Here is a 20,679-nt window from a genome sequence, read left to right as displayed (position 1 = left end):
GAAAACCTGTCAAGTCTGCGGCTAACTGCGTTCAGACTATCGAACGTCTACTCAGAAGCAAAGGATTTTCGAAGAAAGCGGCTCAATCCATCGCTAGAGCCAGAAGACCATCTTCGATCAAGGTCTATGAGTCCAAGTGGAATATGTTTCGTTCATGGTGCAAAGATCATGACATTTCCTCTTCCAGAACCTCGTGACGCAGATTGCGGATTTTCTTTTGTTCCTCAGGAATAAGAACCTTTCTGTATCCACAATTAAAGGTTATCGTAGCATGCTGGCTACTGTTTTTCGTCACAGAGGTTTGGATATCTCTAATAACCAAGATATAACGGACCTTATTAAATCCTTCGGTACCTCTAAGAGGTCAGATGCTAAAGTTGTTTCGTGGAATCTTGATGTAGTCCTGAAGTGGCTTATGTCTGAGAAATTTGAACCTATGGATTCTGCTTCTTTAAGAGATCTTAACAAAGGAAAACCTCTTTTTAGTTTTGTTAGCTACAGCTAAGAGAATCAGTGAGATCCACGCCTTGGATAAGAGAGTAGGATTCTCTGCTTCAAAAGCAATTTGTTCTTTCAAACTGTTTTTATGGCCAAGAACGAGACCCTTCTGCACCCCGTGGCCTCGCTCTTTTGAGATTCCGAGTCTGTCGGAATTGGTAGGTAAGGAGCAGGAGAGGTTCCTCTGCCCAGTCAGAGCCTTGAAATATTATTTATGAAGGACTAAAGATATTAGGGTCCTTCAGATTCCTTATGGTGTTCGGTCAGGAACCCTCTTAGACCGATGTCCAAGAATGCCATGTCCTTTTTATTAGAGATCTGATTTCTGAAGCTCACTCCAATATTTCAGAGAATGATTTGAAAATGTGTAAAGTGAAGGCTCACGAAGTGAGGGCTATCTCTACTTCTCTCGCTTATAAAAGGAACCTCTCCCTTCAAGATATTGTGCAAGCAACCTACTGGAGATGTAAGTCTGTATTTGCTTTGCATTATCTCTCATAAGTACAGACAGTGTTTGATGAGTGCAGCACGTTAGGGCCCTTTGTTGTATCTGGCACGGTAATGGGTAAAGGGGTAAAGGAGGATTAACCTACCTTTTACTTACTTGTTTTGTGGAGTGTGAAGGTTTTTTACGGTTGTCTGTGAGGGTAAGTGTTGGATAGTTTTACCCCACAGTTGGTTTTGGTTTTTATGGTTATGCCTTTTCTTTGGTGTTGGGTGACCCTTTGTAATTCATGATGTTTGTGCTGCGCCTGAGCAGGGGCATACTTGTGGTATTGTCACGGCCATGTCCTAGGTGACTGATACCCAGCTTAAGCAATCTGCAAACCAGGTCATTATACCCAGCGTTTGCTCTAAGGATAGCAGGTTACTGAGGCAGTAACTGTGGAATCAGCTACCTTAGCAGGTGAGGAACTAAGAAATTTTCTACATTAATAACCTTAATGTTTCCAACAACTCTTTTAGCTGTCATTGCCCCACCTCCTAAAGGTGTCAATCAGCTATATGTAACTAACAGGTAAGTTGTATGTGTTAAAATGACATTTTTATTCTAAAATAATGTTTAACACATACTTACCTGTTAGTTACATATACGAAAAACCCACCCTCCCCTCCCACGGGGACAGGTAGGCAAATTATTCTGAAGCATGTTGGAATAGTTCCTAGTACCCGACAGAGGGCAGGTAAGGCGATCACCCGATATTCGGACTGGCGCTGCCGCACGTTTGAAATTTTGCCGTGACGTCAAGACTAAAGCTATATGTAACTAACAGGTAAGTATGTGTTAAACATTATTTTAGAATAAAAATGTCATTTTAGGATGTAGTTCTACAGTGGCTTACCTAAGCATGCTGGTAGCATACTCACCGTCAATATGACCCCTGGTTTTCTGCCCCAGCATTTAGGGGTAAGACTAACTATGCCACCTACTGATACACAGTGTAGTCGAATTTGTTTGAACATGTGGCAATGATTTAACTGATGACCACATTTGGAGACTTCTTTGAAAGAGACATTTCTGAAGGAAGCCAAAGACGTACTTACTTTCCTAACATCATGTGACCTATGGAAAGAGTGTGGATTTCCCTTTTTAATGAGAAAACACTACAGTCATTCTCAGTCTTTGTAGGGAAAGTGGTTGGTTTGTGTTAGGGTGTAGGAAAATAGGACCTTCTGGGGGTGTTTGCCGTGACTTCTAGGTAAACCTTAAGAGCTTGAACCGGGCGTAATGTCTTGTCTGCTAAATTGAATTTTCTTAGAATGGATTTCCTTTTTAAAGGATCCATATTCTTGGCCAGGAATGATGGGCCAGGGGACAGTAATAATTGATAGCTATTTGCGTGATGCATCGTCCCCATCTAAGAGAGCCCAGTTCACTAATACTGTACGAGCTCCTGATGCTAATGCAGTCAAGAAGATCACCTTTTGTAGCCTGTGCGTTGTGGTTGTATTGGGTCCACTGAATTGAGGGGTTGATAGAAGTCTAAGCACCTTGTTCAGGGACCAAGCAATTGGAAGCCTTTCGGGAGTGGGCCTTTGTAGAGCAAAAGACTGCAGAAGGGAAGTGACAACTTCTATACTGGAGTCAATCCCGAATCCATAAAGCAAGGGTTCTGTAAATGCAGCCTTGTATGCCATGACTGTTGTAACCACAAGGCATTTGTCTTCAAAAGGGTATCTAAGAAAAATAAAGTATCTATAGAAATCTCAACTGGGCTCTCAGTATGGATATAATCTAACCATATCTTCCATACGGACTGGTAATGCTGGATAGAAGTCCGTAATTTTTGCACTAGGTACCTAGCAATGTTGAGTGAGTAATTATCACGATAGATATTTTTTAAAAATCTATACGTGAAGGTCTTGGCTTAGGAAGGAGAGACTTTCCCTCCTACTGTCTGGGACAGAACAGCGGACAACAGTGGAATTGATCTTTTTGTCCATTGCTGAGGTAATAGGAACCAATGCCTGTTTGGCCAATTTGGGGCTATTAAGTACACTGTTCCTATGAAGGTTAGAAGTTTGCTCAAAACCTTTGGGGGAAAAATTATCGTCCTCCCCTTGTTCCAGTCTTAAGGAAGGCATCTCTTGCTGCTGCTTGACTGTCCAGGTTTGGAGACACATACATTAGGAGTTTGTGATTCTAGTATGTGGCGAACAGGTCCACTTCCGGTTGTGGAAGCATGTTGGCTATTATTTGTAAAGAGTGGTTGTCCAACATCCACTCTGTTGAGGCTGTCGTTTTCCTTGATAGAGAGTCTGCTATTACAATGAGACCCCCTGTGAGGTGAACTGCAGACATGTGCCATTTTGTGCTAACATTACCATATTGAGAGGAGGTGAATGTGATCCAGACCTCTTGATGTAGGATATTGTGGTTATGTTTTCTCTCTTCTGGAGGTTTGAGTTTTTTGAGAGACAAAAAGACAGCCATCAGCTCCAGGAACTTGATATAACAATTCCTGAATAGCTGATCACCTCCCTGCCACTTGACAATCCTCCCAATGTCCTCCCAACCTGTCAACGAGGCATCTGTGAGTTTGTCACTCATACAGATGGAGGAGTCAGGGTGACCTGTTTCACCAGAGATTCCTTCCAAATCTAAGGCCCATCGTATGTTCTGATTGCCATCTGGAAACTCTGGGCCATGCAAGGAACCTTTTGAGGACTTGCCTTATTCAGTTTTGAGTATGATGGGGAGAGACAACAGGCCGTGAAGAGTATCCCAACACAGTCCTAGCCACTGAAGGTGTCTGCTGGGCGTGAGGCAGGATGTTTTCAAATTTATAATAAAACCTTTTGACTGTACTGTAGTCTGTTGACCATTGCTTTTAGGTTTTTCAAGCACACTGTTCTTTTGGACCCCCAGATCTTTTTGTTTGAGTTCTTGAACAAATACCGTTGCTAGTTTTGAAAAATATTCTTTAGGCAATGTATAGCCCAAAGGACGACTTTGAATCTGTACGTATCTTTCCCTATTTGGAACCTTAGGAAGGGGTGGAGGGGAATGGCAATAGGGATGTGCCAGTGTGCATCTTTCAGATCCATAGAACTGTCCAAGCCCCTTTTTGAAATGATTCAATGTACTTAGGCAATGGTAATCATCCAAAACTTTCGGCCAACAATGTGCTTGCTCAGTGTTGATTGGTTGAGGATCACTCTTCTTTTGGATGAGTCCCTTTTGAGGACACTGAAGAGACATACTTGGTGGCGAATATACGCAAGTTTCTGTTCCCCCACAGGGAAAACTTCCACTGTCTGTGATGTCATCGAAGCTGACCCCCAACCAATATAATTCCTCTTGGTATCTGCCTCCTCCTCTGCCTTCACCTTTGATAGACATTCCAGATGTTGTTTTTCCTTTTTCCCCCTATGAGATGGTTTTTGGACCGTGTGAAAAAGGATGGCCTTGAAGTTGCTGTTGTCCCTTTGCAGGGAATTGTCCCTTCTGACCACCTAACTGTTTTTTGAGGAAAAATTTTTGGGGGTGACTGAAGGCTTATATGATTTTTTATCAAAGTGAGCCTTTTTTGGGGTGGGGTAAAGGGAAATTTTGGGTTCTTTGTTTCCTAAATTCCTCTTTTCCCAGAAGAGTGTACACTGTACAGTTCTGTTGGTGGGCATGCTCGTTGAGTTGAGCCACAACAGACTCCTCTAACAGGTCCTTACAGAAGGGGTTAGAATGTAACAATGGAGTGACACTGGAGAGTGATTTGATGGAGCTCTCCAATGCTTCCATTCGCAATTTTATGCGCCATTCTAGGAAGTCAAAGAGTGCTTTCCATCGGGTTCTCATAAGACATTTGCCCTCAACAGCAAAAATTATCCTGGGATGTTCTGGAAGCCTTAAGATGGCAACTTCCAGCAAGGTGGTAGAGGTTATGATGCTAAGGAGTCGGAGCCTAGCATAAAATTCTGACGAGGCTACTGGGTGAGCAACTTGGGTCTAATTCAAAAAGGAAGTAGAGATCCATTTTTCATTGACCTGGTAAAGGGTGATTTCTTTAATTTTTGAGGCTATAGGCACAGGTAAGAAAGCCATTTCTGTTAGTGGTTTCTCCAAGTCTGGTGAGGATGGTACCAGGTGCCATTCTGTATTAAGGAATGCTGCCGTTTGTAAATTCTACATTTGCAACTTCGATCATAGTTTTTTTCTCATTAATTACCAACTTGCCATTGGGAGAGAAAGTGCACATTGAGGTGTCTCACCAAGGATTATCAGTATCATCAGGGGTGAGTATTGGAGCCCCTATTATGTTTTGATCTGAAGTTCTGTATTCCAAACTGACCCATTGTTGTTTCTAGTCGGAATTCTAAAATCAGACCTTGTTTGGGCGGCATTTGTATCTACACTCACTTTTCGGTTACAGGACGTAGTACTTTTACACTTTGGTGCGTACGACTGACTGACTTTGCTTTTCAGAATCATGCTTCATGTCCCTTATATGTTGCCGTTCTGTGGCAAGGGCATCTTTGATGGTACTCAATTTCCTTACGGAATTGACCAAATGGCGCAAACTGTGTATCCCTTTTAGGGGAACTTGCTGCAAACAGTGTATCCCTTTTGGGGAAGCCTGCTGCAAACTGTGTATCCCTTTAGGGGTACAGGTCAATAAAAACTCAATTTCCTCACAGAACTGATCAAATGTCGCAAACTGTGTATCCCTTTTGGGGGAGCTTGCTGCAAACTGTGTATCCCCTTTTGGGGGTACAGGTCAATAAAAACTCAATTTTCTTACAGAACTGATCAATTGCCGCAAACTGTGTATCCCTTTTTTGGGGGAGCTTGCTGCAAAATGTCTATCCCTTTTGGGGGAGCTTGCCATAAACTGTGTATCCCTTTTGGGGGGCTTGTGCAATCTAACTGAGCTTCAGCAACTAAACTGTAACTGCCTGTTAATGAAGGGGTAGAAGTCTTGGGCAAGTTACTATACCTTTCCAAAAAAAGTAGACATTTCAGTCTGAGTTAGGTGGATCCCAGTATCCCTTTTGGGGAAAAGATCCTATTCAGCAGTGATAGCTGCATGGGGAATAGAATTCCTTCTGGGAGGTTTCTCCCATGGCTAGCTTAAATTTATGTCCCTGAGCCTTCTGGGTTCAGCAGGGCCATTTCGATGGCAATGTTCATTCCATATTTTTTAATAAGAATGTGAACTCCATGTAAAGATTCCTCTACTTCCTCCACAAGGTTAACCTGGGAGGTATTGATGACTGATGTTAATGGGTTTTGGCCTACACATTGATGTTGTTCAGAGGAAGGGTTAAATATCTGCTGCCGGGGTTCTGCCAGAAAGATAATCTCCCCCTTCCTCACCCCTACTGAACCCTAGGCCCTATTGAGATAGCTTAAAAGGAGCTGTTTCATCCTTAAAACTTGCTGCCAGGAGCATACTACAGATCTCACCCAAATCTGGCGACCAAGCAAATTTTCCTTGTTTTTTACAAGGACTATGCTCATGGCAGGTGGTATGGGCCGTACCCACTGGCAAAAAGTGAACCGAACAATTTGCTACGGAATACTTGAACTGAGGATCCTGCCTAATGGCAGCCCTGTAGTGATATAAAGCAAATCGTTATCAGAAGCTAGTCAGTATTAATTGTTTTTAAGTGAGGACACTTCTGTAGTTCCTCATATAGTTTCCATATTACAGGTTAATTTGATTACAATTGTGCAGTTTTAATACATTTAATTAAATATCTATTTTAACCTTCTAAGGTTTAGGTTAGTTTTGATACCTGTACATGGCTGTATTACTTATACACTGCTAGTCCTTTTGCAATGGCCAAGTGAAATTTTTAATTCCAATTGTCATGCCATTCAGACTAACTGCTATGAACTAATTTGTTTGACTAACCCAAACTTCTGTTTTGTATAGCTTAGGGTAATGATTCTAGTTTAAGCTACGTTAAGCTAAGAATAGAGGATTTCTTAGAAGGTTCTTGCTTAACCTATTCTAGGCTTATTTACAACTTAAAAGATATAAACTTTACAGAAAATAATTCTCTTATCGGTTTTTCTGTTTTATGTGGCCGAGACTACCTTTTCATCTGATATTCGGCCATCGCTGTTTTAGGCTAATAGTAAGATATTCCTTATAAGGGGGTTCCTACTTAATATGGTTAGGCTACTGCCTGTTCTGGATTTTATCACCTTTAAGGATACCTATATAGGCTACACAAGACCCTACTAGCATGTAACCTTACAGATGTTACCGAGTCATAACAAACTAGGTTATTTTATTTAGGCTAGGATACTGTTTATGTATAATCCTAGGCTTATTTGTTCTTTCTTAACCTAGTATAGGGTATTGCCTAATCCAGATTATTATAACCTTATAATTATTCAACTATTTGTGTAACCCAGTTTGTTGTTTATATCCAATCCTAGGCTATTTGGTTTACTATATAAAACAGTAATCACTATTGTGTAACCTTAGTGAAACCTTATAACCAGGTTATAACTTACTCTGATCTAGGCTACTGCCTAATGTGGATTATTTTATTCACACTTAAGTGTATGGGTTACATAAACAAAACACAATTAGCCTACCTTAGTATGTAGCCTTAAGGCTAGGTTACCAGCTCTTCCAGCACAGATTACGATTTCATCTAGTCCTAATTACATGGTCTAGGCTAACAATTTAGCCCAAAAATGGGATGTTTCATGAAAAGTTACCACTTAATTTGATATAAGGTAATGCCTAGGCTACTCCTGGAATATTTAGCTCATGCTAAAGTGCACAGGCTTATATAAAAGGGAAAAAATTTATACTAATATGTAGCCTCATTGTTAGGCTATTAATTTACTTTGCCCAGATATTGTTATTATCTGATCCTAGGGTCCTTGGTCTAAGCTTGGCCACTTAGGATACGTAATCCAAGGATGTACATAGGCTACAGACAACATCCACTATTAATCTAGTCTGAATTATTCTTACTTACTGCCTAGATTATTGCAGACATTGTATAATCTGAAAGGATTTTCCATATGAATAATAAGTTGTGGAACATTTCTTTTAGTTAAAACATTTAGTTAGAACTTAAAACAATTTTCGTTTTATGAAACTAGGTAGCAATCAACGCATTACGAAACTAGGTAGGCTAGCGATCAACGAGCCGGGTTCTGGATTTAACACACAAATTATATAAATTCCAGAAGTTTAAAACTAAAGCTTTCAACTGTTTGTTAATATTGAGCAATGTTAATATTGAGCAGTTATCTTGCTATTTTTGATGTTTCCATAATCCTTGATACTAAAACGGAGAAAAAAGTAGAATTTTTTCGGAGCGCTGGTAACAACGTGAACCGTTCGCTTTAGACCAGACAGAGAGTAATGCCTCCTTGGTCTTTTAATGGCCCAGTTGTAAACAAGAGGGCGGATGCGTATGCGCAATAGTCACTTCTCTTTGTTGCAGGTTCTTTTGACGTTGGAAAAACTGGGTTCAGCTTCGCTGAAGATAAGGGAAAGTGCCCTCTTATCTTTGAGTCCATTATATGCTCCATCATGTGTTATAATGTTAATCATTATGACACAATACCTGGCCAAAAGATCAACTAGATTCTTTGATATTAGTTTGGTCATCATGGAGCTCTGGTAGGCCATGGAAGGTAACTCCTTGAGGATGAAACAGCGACTACGCTATAAAAAAACTGTTAATAACATGGTAAATATGTTAAATTTAACATAAAACTGTCAAGTTGTTTAGTTACAAGGAATAGTTTTGAAGTGTATCAGACATGTCTTAAAATTGGTCTAATTAATTTGTTCCCTAAATAGACATCCCAATAAGCACCACCAAAATTCATTTGGTTGAAGGTCTAGTTGCTGTTGTAAGATCTGGTTGGGGTTCCTGATTGGGAAAGCACTTACCTTTGACCTAGATGAGTCAGGAGACCTGTATTACTCCTGATATCCATCACAAACTGTAGTTCCTAAGGCATGAAGGCTATCAAATGCCTCAACCAGAAAAGATTTTTAGGAGCTCCAGAAATTATTGCCATTCTTGAGAAGGCATGACTCTCCAGACTATTAGACTAAGTCCTACTTATTATATAATTGGTGCAGTTGAAAAGGGGCAAATACTCTCAACATCACTGTTCCTACAGTAGCAGAATTTTTACTGCACCTCAAGAGAGTGAGAAGGTTGTTTGTTTCAGCTGTAAAAGACTGCAGATCTACCCTCTTATGTTGTTGAGCACAGTTGTATTGGTTCTGGTTCATCTTCTGGTTTTTCACTGATGTGAATGCATTTCTGAACACTGCTACATAGAAATCTCTTTGTACTTTCATTTGATGTTACATGAGAGACATAACTCAAAACAGCATGGATTTGTATTCAGTTGGTCCTATAAAGATAGAAGGTATAGTTTTGCCTTAACTTAAGAAAAGGGGGGAGGTAGAGCCATACTCATCATTGCTTTCTTTGTCATGAGGTATCACTTGGGTTCTAGACATATATATCTAGGTTGTCTGCTACTGTGCCTGATACTGGTACCCTTCACATGCAATTTGGAGTACAACTCATGGATTTCCAAATTGGCTCAGTCCATGTTGTGACCCCTTGCTAGCTTGTAGACTCCTGTTGTATCAGAGATTTTTAATTAACAGAAATTATTGTTCTAGCAACTACAGAAGTTTAGCTACCACTGATAATTTTTTGACCACAAGTCCATCACACCTAAGTTGCCACTCAGGCAGACATTAAGTAAAGGATTTGATTTTACTTATATTTTTTTAACTGAAATTAATTTTTTGTACACAAACCTATTACTCTGAGACAAGTTTGCCCTAACCCCCCCCCCCCCTGCAGCTGGTTCAGACTATCTAGAGAACGGCGGCCAGTTCTCACCACTATAGTCGCTCAGTTACCCAGACACAAACTGAGATGCCGGTGGCAACTGGGCTTCTACAGCATCTGAAGACTGTCACTCATAGAGATAAAGGATTGCATATATGAATAGTTTTAAAAAATTAAACATATGTATAGAACCAAATTTTGTACTACTATTTGCCTTTGTAATTTTGTTTCATATATGCCTTACAGTTCCTTTTTACATTTATTTATCTTGTTTGTTCCAGGAAATTATCTGTTTATGAGCAAGTGTCCCATTCATTAGCCAAGAAGCTTGTTTTAGATAAAATAAAAGAAGCAATTGGTTTTGGAAAATTGCACCATTGTGTTTCTGGTAGGTTTATACCTTGATTTGACATAGTTTATTATCTTTTAAGTTGACTAGAGTTAATTAGAGTAAGAGATACAAAGGACTTGAATGGATAATACCCTGTATTATGTATTAATATAAATTAAAACTGAGATGAAATTATGATAACTGGGTATTGGTTACTTTTAAACGAATGTTTAGATACAGTTTAAATTACAATTTGTCAAGTATATTTTAACAGTTCTAAGGTTTTTATTTGCACCTGAACCTTTGCAAACGATTAAACGTATTATGGTACAGTGTGGCTATCTAACCTTTTGGCATAGATTCATTGTTTATTTCCCTGTACATTTAACACCTTAGGTTATACTAAGTTAAGGTGAACCACTGCCACACATCTAGCTGAGGATAAAGTAGGCTGTAGCACAATAGGTTAGGTAAAGGCATTTAACCCTTAAACACTGAGGCTCTATTTACAAAAACGTCTCCCGTATGCCGGCGGCGTTCGGGAGCTAGCGCCGAAGCGGAAAAAAATTTTTTTTCAAAAAATCACAGCACACTTAGTTTTTAAGATTAAGAGTTCATTTTTGGCTCCTTGTTTTTTTCATTGCCTGAAGTTTAGTATGCAACCATCAGAAATGAAAAAAAAATATTATCATATATAAATATTGGAATATATGACAGCGAAAAAAAAACTCGTATATAATTGTATACAAATCGTGCTGTAAGCAAAACGGTTAAAGCTAATGAGTTAATTTTTTTAGTTGTATTGTACACTAAATTGCGATGATTTTGGTATATAACAGATTGCAAAACGATTAAAGCAACACAGAAAATATTATCACAAAATGATGCATGAATTAAAACGCATGGACGTAAAAAAGTTTTTTTTCAAAAATTCACCATAAATCGAAATATTGTGCTAGAGACTTTCCAATTGTTTCAAAATGAAGGAAATTGATTGAATATTACTAGACTGTAAGTCTTTTAGCTTACAATTGCATTTTTTTACCATTTCGATCGAGTTAAAGTTGACCAAAGGTTGATTTTTTCTATTTATCATTATTTATATGAAAATATTTCAAAAATGGTAAAAGCTAAAAGCATGATTTATTTTTTGTTGTATTCTACATGAAACTGCGCACATTTTGATGTATAACACTTTATGTAACGAATAATATAAAACGGCGTAAAAATTACGACAAGGTGACTCAAGAAATGCTAGGATTTTTAGCGGAGTTCGCGCGCGCGGATGGAAGGAAAAAGTTTATTTCAAAAATTCACCATAAATCGAAATATTGTGCCATAGACTTTCCGTTTGTTGCAAAATGAAGGTAAAGGATTGATTGTTACTAGAATGTGAGAATTTTGGCTTATGATTGCGTTTTTCGAGCATTTCGATCGAGTTAAAGTTGACCGAAGGTTGATTATTTTCTATTTATCGTTATTTATATGAAAATATTTCAAAAATGGTAAAAGTTAAAAGCATGATTTATTTTTTGTTGTATTCTAAATGAAATTGCGCACATTTTGATGTATAACACTTTATGTAACGAATAATATAAAACGCGAAAAAAATTACGACAATGTGACTCAAGAAATGCTAGGATTTTTGCGGAGGCGAAGGAAAAGGTTTTTTTAAAAAATTCACCATAAATCGAAATATTGTGCTGGAGACTTTCCGTTTGTTGCAGAATAAAGGTAAATGATTGGTTGTTACTAGAATATAAGAATTTTGGCTTACGATTGCGTTTTTTGAGCATTTCGGTTGAGTCAAAATTGACCGAATGTTAAAATTGTCAGTTATCGTGATTTAAATGAAAATATTTCAAAACTGTTAAAAGCTAAAAGAATTATTTATTTTTTGTTGTATTCTACATGAAATTGCACACATTTTGATGTATAACACTTTATGTAACGAATAATATAAAACGGCGAAAAAATTACGACAAGGTGCCTCAAGAAATGCTAGGATTTTCAGCGAAGGAAAAAGTTTTTTTCAAAAATTTATGGATGCCCCTCAGGACACCCCAATGCTTCCTAGGGGTCGTAAAAGGCACGGGATGTGGTCCTTGGTCCCCTTCGGTCACACGTGGCCGCACAACATGGCGTTGAGAAGCTGGGTCATCTTGGGTGCTTGGTCCCTCTCCAGCATCCCAGTCTAAAACTTGTCTCACACGCTCACTACTGACAGGCAGTATGCGCCCTCACGGTCCTGATGACGTTGGGACATCTCTGCAAACATCCTGTTGCCTCACAAATATGCAAACACTCGCCAAAGTTCTGCAAAACACGGATGCATCAAAAAATCACTCTCCGACGATCGCGCGCTGATGCTTTCTGGTGCGGGAAGGAGGAAATTCGGCGCATGCGCGTCTGGGTGACGCTTATAAACAAAACAACAGCTTGATCCGTGAACTCCCAGCATCCCTCAAGGCGTGTGATTTAAAACCTTTCGCAAACTAGGCCTATAATTATTTTTCCGCAAATATTTAAAAAACCATCTTTAGTCGACGTACCGTACGTCCACTTGATACCCAACAGACAATTTTAGTCGACGTATGGTACGTTCAGTAGGCGTTTAAGGGTTAAATGTGTGTGTTATGGATGGAAATAGAATGTGATAAAGAATTTTATGGTTGTATCATAGAAATTGGGATCAGGCACAGTATTCTGTATTAAACAAAAACTTTATGAATAGTGTAAGAATGGTAAGATGATGGTAAAGTATAAACGTGTCAGCTGAATGATGCAAATCATAACACATTTCCTATCACCTAAAAATCTGATCCATTCCAGTGCCCATTATGGCTTGAAAAGTTGCAAACTTCCTTAAACCTTACGATTGTAATAAAATCAGGGTAGAAGGTTGTCTGGTCACATGTAAGGGTGGGAAATTAAGTTTTATGAGAAACAGTCTTGGTAAACATAGATTGCTTTCTTCACTGAGATTGTACAGTAAACCCCCGTATTCACAGGGGATGCGTAGTGCACCCCCCACGAATAGCTAAAATCCGTGAATACTTAAAACCCCTCTAAAAACACCTAGAACTGCCCGTTTTGATAGTTTAAATCAAGAAAAACCCTGTAAAAATGCTTATACTTGAGTATTTTAATAGTTTTGTCACAAACAGTGCATTTAGTCATGAAAATGATATGAAAATACAGTAATTAGTGAATATTTCTCTGTGAAAAATACTGGGGATGGGCGAATTTTCCACGAATATTGGGTAGATACGTTCCACAGAGAAATCCGCGAATACGTGAGTCCGCGAATCATGAGAACGCGAATACGGGGTTTACTGTAGTATCATTTAAGAAAATTTAATATTAACACAATTATTTTCATTTTCTTTCAGTGGCAGCCCCTGTTGATGACTATTTACTAGAGTATTTCTTAAGCTTGGACATCCCTGTTGTAAATGTGTATGGCATGTCTGAAAATATAACTGTCTGTGCCTTCAGTTATGCTGAACAAGGAAGGTTCAAAATAGGAAGTTGTGGAAAGGTAATGTTGTGCACCATTTTCCATTTTTAATGTATATCCAGATCACTGCAAACAACATTTTTTACATGACATGCACATGTCATTTAGTGACCCAGTGGTTTAGTCAAACTGTTCATTAGTAATAATATAAGCAATAAGTGAAGGCAAGTATGCATCAGTCAGCATCAAGTAATCATAGTGATGATATGCTGCAGTATCCCAATCTCTTTGGTGAGTACCGAATACTTTTACTTTTTTCCTGTTTTCTTTTACTATGTACCTTTTTTTGCTAATTGGGTGGATGGGATATAATCACTTGGAACATTACTGCATTTTTTACAAAGAAATACAGTATGGTGTACAACAATTCTTTTCATGATTAGTCATGATGTATGCATCTCAATCATGCACAGTATAGAGTACTTGGCTTACTGTAGAATGTTACCATAGATTTATTTTTATGTAGCACTGTACCTTGAAATGCAATCATCAGATACAAAAGAAAGCTGCATAATGTGCTTAACTTTTTTCAGAAGCCTGTCAGTAAAAAAAAATTGAATTGTCTCTGTATTTGGCAGGTTGCACCACAAATAGAAGTTTGTTTGAAAAGCATCCCTGGGGGGACACCTGGGGAAGGAGAAATTACCATGAAAGGTCGTCCAGTCTGTATGGGGTATCTGGGGATGCCAGAGAAAACACATGAAGCTGTAAGTTGAATGTATTAAGTCATAAATGTTGTTAGGATGGAAATGATTTGAAATAGTTGCAAGTAATCATATAATGCTTGTTGTTATAGGCTTAACCAATTATAAAGCTAGAAATTATATTCCTCCAGATCGATGATGAAGGTTGGTTGCATTCTGGTGATGTAGGACGCTTTGACGAAGATGGGTTTTTATACATTACTGCTCGTATCAAAGAGCTTGTTATTACTGCTGGTGGAGAAAACATCCCACCAGTAATAATTGAGGAAAATATCAAGAAGGAATTGCCATTCATTAGTAATGCAATGGTAGTTGGAGATAATAAAAAGTAAGTTCTTCATATCTGCCTTGCATGTTTACTACTATTGTTAATAGATAGATGAACATTCTCAACTCACACAGGACTGGCATGAAGGGTTTGTTGTAATAAATATCTTAGAATATTTAATATATTTCAACTCTTTAAAAATAAAAACAGAATGATTGGATCAACTGAAATTGTTTGTCAGACAAAATTTCTTTTAGGGATTCGTTCCCAATACTTGTTGTGCATTGTGTGCTGCAAACTGGATATCCCCAAAAAATGTGCAAGCTGGATATCCCCCAAAAAATGTTTGATTGTAAGTGTTGAAAGTGTGTAATGTGTTCATTGCTTTGAATTGTTACAGCTTAATATAGACACTAACCTTTAATTGGGTCTTATATTTATTTTTGGTACTGTATACAGTGTCGATTGTTTTGCTCATTACTGAGATGATAAATCATTTTAATTGAATTTCTATTTCAGATTCTTGTCTTTATTATTAACTCTTAAAGCTGAAGTGGATGAAAACACAGCAGAATCCCTTCCTGACCTTACGCCTTACTGCAAAAGAGTACTGAAAAGAATAGGTTGTGAAGCAAGAACAGTAGCTGAAGCTCTTGATGAAGTTAAAAAGAACCCAAATGGAGCTCTTACAAGAGCCATCCAGGAAGGCATAGACAGGTGAGGAGGGCCATATATATTGCAAGTAGCTGTATTTTTCAGATTAAACTGATATATAGTGTAGTTTAATAAAAAGGATGAAAGTACAGAAAGGTATGTTACTACATTTAGAAAGAGCAAGCTTTTTCAAAGATTTATGAGTACAGTGACTTCTACATACAAAGGGGTAAGGTTCCGGAACCTGAAGATATTATGTACTGAGAACTTTAGTCCTTCCAATGCTATTACAGTGAGCAAGAAAAACAATGATGAAACAGTTAGTACAGGTTGTCCATCACTAATCCGGCATCATTGAGACCTGGAGGGTGCCGGATTAGCCATTTTGCTGGATTAGCCACTTATTAGGCTAGAATACACGAAACCCAGTAGCTAAGCACCTCATCTTAGAATTAAAATATCCCATAAATCGGTACAAGTTGGTTAATAAAGAAAAGACAAGTATCAAATAAATTCAAGTGAAATTTCTATTGAAATAAGAGGTACAGGTACAGGTACAGTAAAATAATTGGTAGAGGTACACTACAAATTAATTCTGTTTCATATATTTTGGCCTTTCTTTGATTAGTTTATCTTGCAGCATGTAAAGATTCAATATTTCTTGCTCAGTTATAAAACTGCGCTGCTCTAAACCTTTCAGCAGTTCACCTGTCAGCTGAATTGACCAATCAATAGAAACTCTTTCTGCTACCTGTACATCATCCTGACTTTCATCATTACTTTCTCCTTCACTGTCAAGTTTTTTCAAAAATTCAACCTTTTCTGATATGGATAATGTTTGGTGTTTGCGCTTTGCACCATGAGAAGCACTTCCATTATTCACTGGAGCCACGGCTGGGGCTAAAATATGGCCAGAAGACAATAATAAATGTAAAAAATGAAACAGCAAAAGCATGCCTGTGTTTACAAACACCTCCAGTTTGTTGATGCAGCACACTGCGCCACCAAATTGAAGCGGCCAGCGAGCGAGTTAGCGCAGCGACCCAGGAAATTTGAAAATTAGTGCGGAAACATTAGAAATTACTTTAGCCGAAATTTGTGCCGGATTGCTGATTGTTCCGGACTACTGATTGCCGGATTAGTGATGGACAACCTGTATCAATAAAAATTTGTTTGTCAAAAAACCCTTTAGAGCCTCTTAAAAAACCTTCAACTCCATTCAGAGCTTTATAAAAAAAAAAAGCACCATTGAGCAATTGTGCTAGCAGTTGCTTGAACATATATAATAGCAAATGCTACAATTAACTTTAATAGTTATTATTTATATATGTGTGTGTGTGATATGTAAATACAAGGCAGGTAATGCTCACCAAATGTACTTTAGCGAAGACTAAACTATGAACAGCACCAATGCCCCCCTTTCCCTACAGCTTGGAACAAGGAGAACCGGGCTGAACCAGCCTACACTTCTTACTAACACATAAAATACTGTAGTAGGCCACAGTATTAGATATATAGATTATTGAAAATTAATAATAAAAGAGAAATAAAAAAATGTAGTAATGATGAACACTAAAAATACTGATGAATGAATGTTAAAACATTGATCTATGATTTGTACACTCATCAGAGTAGTAACTAGTATAATGAAAAGCTTTACTGCAAAATAGAAAACGGATATTGTATAATATTTATGTATTATAATAGGGTATAGTATATCATATATGCACTGCAAAACATTTATCAAATAAGAAATAAAAGACTGAGATGATTAACAATAAACATGCAAGAGTGTACTGTCATTTTTATACAGTATTCTTCCACTAGCTGTACATTGTTGGTTTTGCTTAGTTGTTTCCAGCCCTCTTCAACTTCATTTGAGTGCAGCCTTGCATGGAGAACGGTTTATACACTAGGATGAATACCCATCCATGACAACGTCAGCGAATACACATATCCATAATTGTTCTATGTTCTTTGCTCATAAATAAAATAGTCATCTGACCATGCATCTGATAGAAAAGAGATACAGTAGTATGGTAAGCTTCTTTCCAAAAACAAACTAACATATCCGTCTTTTTTTTTTTTTTAATAGATTGTAGATAATGAATGAAATATATGTGAATGCAAATATCTTAGGTTAAAAAAAATTCATACCAGCTCATCACAGGGTAGAAAAATGACTGTAAATTCAAATATTCTGAGAATATACAGTAGTTTTTAACCTGGTGAGGTTAAACTAATTAACATTTCTTAAGATTTTTTCTTGCTTATTCTGTTTTAATATTATTCAAGAGTTTTAAAGTCCCATTTAAATCTGTTTTTATGTTAGTATTTGTATGCTTTCAGATACAATAACAACCACGCCATTTCAAATGCTCAAAAAATCCAGAGCTGGAGACTTTTGCCGGCTGACTTTTCAACTTACTCAGGTGAATACAACAATACCCTTAAACTTAAGAGATTTTATGTTTTGGACAAATATAAAGATCTTATAGATTCCATGTACTCAGTTCCATGTATGTCAGAAGAATTTTGAAAGCATAGTAAACTTGTCTTGATGTAAAGGTTGGTCAAAAGAAAAAAATGTTGCAATGGTCTACAGCTTATCTCAATTTATTTTTAATCATAAAAAACTGGGTACTCTTGGGAACTTAGTTTAATTGGTTATGAAGAGGAATTTTTATAAAAATGAATGCATTCATGTGTAATGATAATCATGAACATGAGTTGGCTATGAATTTGGATTCTTGCAAAAAATATATTCATATCTAATGATAATCTTGAAGGTTGTAATTTTAGTTGTCATAGAAGGAATTTTTTATGTGTACAGTATAGTACACTTAAAATTTTATGTCCTCAGAGTACATATATTGTAAAAAACTATGAATGTAGTTTTTTACAATATAAGATTCAATCCCTGTTACACTGAAGTTTCACATATTTTCTTGCTAATGAGGAAGAAAATGTATATCAGTCAGCTTGCTCATTCTGTTGGCCCTGTAACTGATATAAAATATCTGGTCACCTTTTTACCTGTAATTTACAATGCATTTTACCTAGTTAAACTAGTTTTAACCCATTAAAGTATTTTTATAATAGATGTATTGTTCTACATGAACTTAAAGTACATGTACTACAAAATCATGTAAGATATATGATGTGGTTCATCAAAATAGTTAGTTTTCATGCAAGTAACTACTGGCTTTTGTTTTTATTTAAATGAATGTATTGGGTTTTACCATTCTTACTGTATTGTATTATGTGTTTCACTTTGTATGTTTTGAAATGGTGCAACTGCTTATGCTTTACATATGCAGAAATTATGAAACCTTATTGAAAGTCTTGATCTGCTACAAAGGGTTGTAATACAGTGTATGAATTTTGCTAATTTCACTAATAATGTCTCAACAATTTACTTTATTGTTGTTTTATGCTACTTGTGCACTTATCATGAGACTTCTTATGGCTTAATGCTGCAAACTAGTTGTAATCAGTTGTAAAGAAACCTTCGTTCTTAAACGTATCATCTCTCCCATGCTATCATTTAGTTTTGTTTTCCTTGAATTCATATCAAAATTGCTTGCACAATAATATTTTTGCATTCTCTTGTAGTGTAATATTTATAACTTCTTAGTCAAAATTAATTGAAAAGTATATTTCTTCCTTCTCATGATTGAAGCTGGTAATATTTTTCCTTTGTTATTTTAATTTACTGAAAAAGTAAGTCATTTTAGTGTAATCCCTTTGGGTCATAAAAGAACTACTCCTGGATGATTTACATATTACAAATAATACTCAATAATCCTACATCATGTCATAAATACTATCTATTGTTTTAAAATGTCCTTTATTTGTTCAGCACTAAATCTTAACAAATATTTTGTAATTTAAACTTCCTGCATGTGGTCAATAGTTTTATCATAATTTACCTTGAGATTGTGGCTGTATTTTGTTACAACATTGCCACAGCACTGGTTAAGGTGCCTTCTCTAACTCAATTAATTTCTGAGGAAGAAGTATGCTCGGAGGAGGATGGTATTCTTTACTTTTATGAAAAATAATTGGATGAAGAAATGACTGGTTGCTTGGTGGGAAAGTTTATTGCTAGTTAGTGACTATGAATTGAAAATATTTTGCTTTATTTTTAATGGAGCTCATAATGCAACTTTTGTTGCATATTTTCAGGATCTTTAGTAATACACACCCGTTTTCAACTAAAAAGTAAGTTGTTTATCACCTTGACAAACTTTCCTCTAATTTTGTTTACTGTACTCAGACTTTTATTGTACTTGCACTGTCGTCAATGTACTGTACAAGTGATAAACAATTAAGACAAATTGATGGCTCTATAAGAGTAACATGTATCATAGAGATAATGAGATAATCTAACAAACTTCCACACTTAGCAAGTAAGTCGTAAATAATTTTGGCACCTGTTTGTCAGGTCAAAGTTTTTTTTGTAATGTTGTAATGCATTTTACTGTACATGGAATGGAATGGAATGGACAATAGAATTTAGGCCAAAGGACAAGCGCTGGGACCTATGGGGACCTATGAAGTCATTCAGTGCTGCAACGGAAATTAGGAGTAGAAAGGTTTGAAAGATGTAACAGGAGGAAAACCTTGCAGTTGCACTATGAAACAAATGTTAAGAGAGGTTGGGTAGCAAGATGGAAGAAAGAGAATATGAATTGAAGTACAGTAAAAGGAATGAAAGGAGTTGCAGCTAAGGACCGAAGGAATGCTGCAATGAACCTTAAGCGCCTCGTGTGAGGTGCACTGACGGCACTACCTCCCTACGGGGTTTATTGTACAGTACTTACTTGTTGTTACACTAATTTTGATTATGGTGAAAGGTATATTCCTGAGACTCTGTGTGATATCTGATGTAAATTTTATATGTAAAGATTGTGTTTGAACCTGTCTTCTTTGTGTTGTATTCCCATTTTTCCTTCAAAAATATTTCCTTGCAACAAAAACTTATAATATTCTTCACCTCACCAGATTTTCTCCTTAATAAGTATTTTGCATGAAGGAAGTCATAATTTTGTGGGAGGGAATGTTAGTCATGAAAAATATATCCATGTGATTTATAGATCTGTAGATTTTTCCTCTATATACAGTGTAGCACTACCATATATTCATGGCATGTTAACTGTAGACCATTGTAGTACATATTTTTCTGCATTTATTAATGGCACATGTTAATGACTTTTAATACAACAGAGTTGTATCAGAATTTCCTTCCTACTCATTCTGCAAGTGGTGTCATGTGTTTAGTGTTTGTCTTTAAAGACTGCCATGAATGCCTTGTTATTTCCGAAACCTTGTCTATTAATTGCCTTGAACTTAGGGGTATTTTAAGCAGTCTGTATGCTTTCTATCATACTGTATTCTAAAA

General features: G+C 37.0%; 1 protein-coding gene across 1 annotated transcript in view; it reads left to right on the top strand.

The window, feature by feature from the left end:
- The window catches only part of LOC136837387 (long-chain-fatty-acid--CoA ligase ACSBG2-like), a 38,654-nt gene extending 17,975 nt beyond the window's left edge, over positions 1-20,679 (top strand). The window contains exons 10-15 of the mRNA XM_067102152.1: positions 10,080-10,186; positions 13,522-13,670; positions 14,228-14,356; positions 14,485-14,681; positions 15,141-15,338; positions 17,625-20,679. Of these exons, the coding sequence (XP_066958253.1) occupies positions 10,080-10,186; positions 13,522-13,670; positions 14,228-14,356; positions 14,485-14,681; positions 15,141-15,338; positions 17,625-17,814 (970 nt within the window). The 3' untranslated portion in view covers positions 17,815-20,679. The remainder of the gene's footprint in view (positions 1-10,079; positions 10,187-13,521; positions 13,671-14,227; positions 14,357-14,484; positions 14,682-15,140; positions 15,339-17,624) is intronic.

The sequence above is a fragment of the Macrobrachium rosenbergii genome, chromosome 59 (assembly GCF_040412425.1).
Source record: "Macrobrachium rosenbergii isolate ZJJX-2024 chromosome 59, ASM4041242v1, whole genome shotgun sequence".
Lineage (NCBI taxonomy): Eukaryota > Metazoa > Arthropoda > Malacostraca > Decapoda > Palaemonidae > Macrobrachium > Macrobrachium rosenbergii.
Note: the sequence above shows the minus strand (reverse complement) of the source record. Positions and strands in the feature narration are given on the sequence as shown.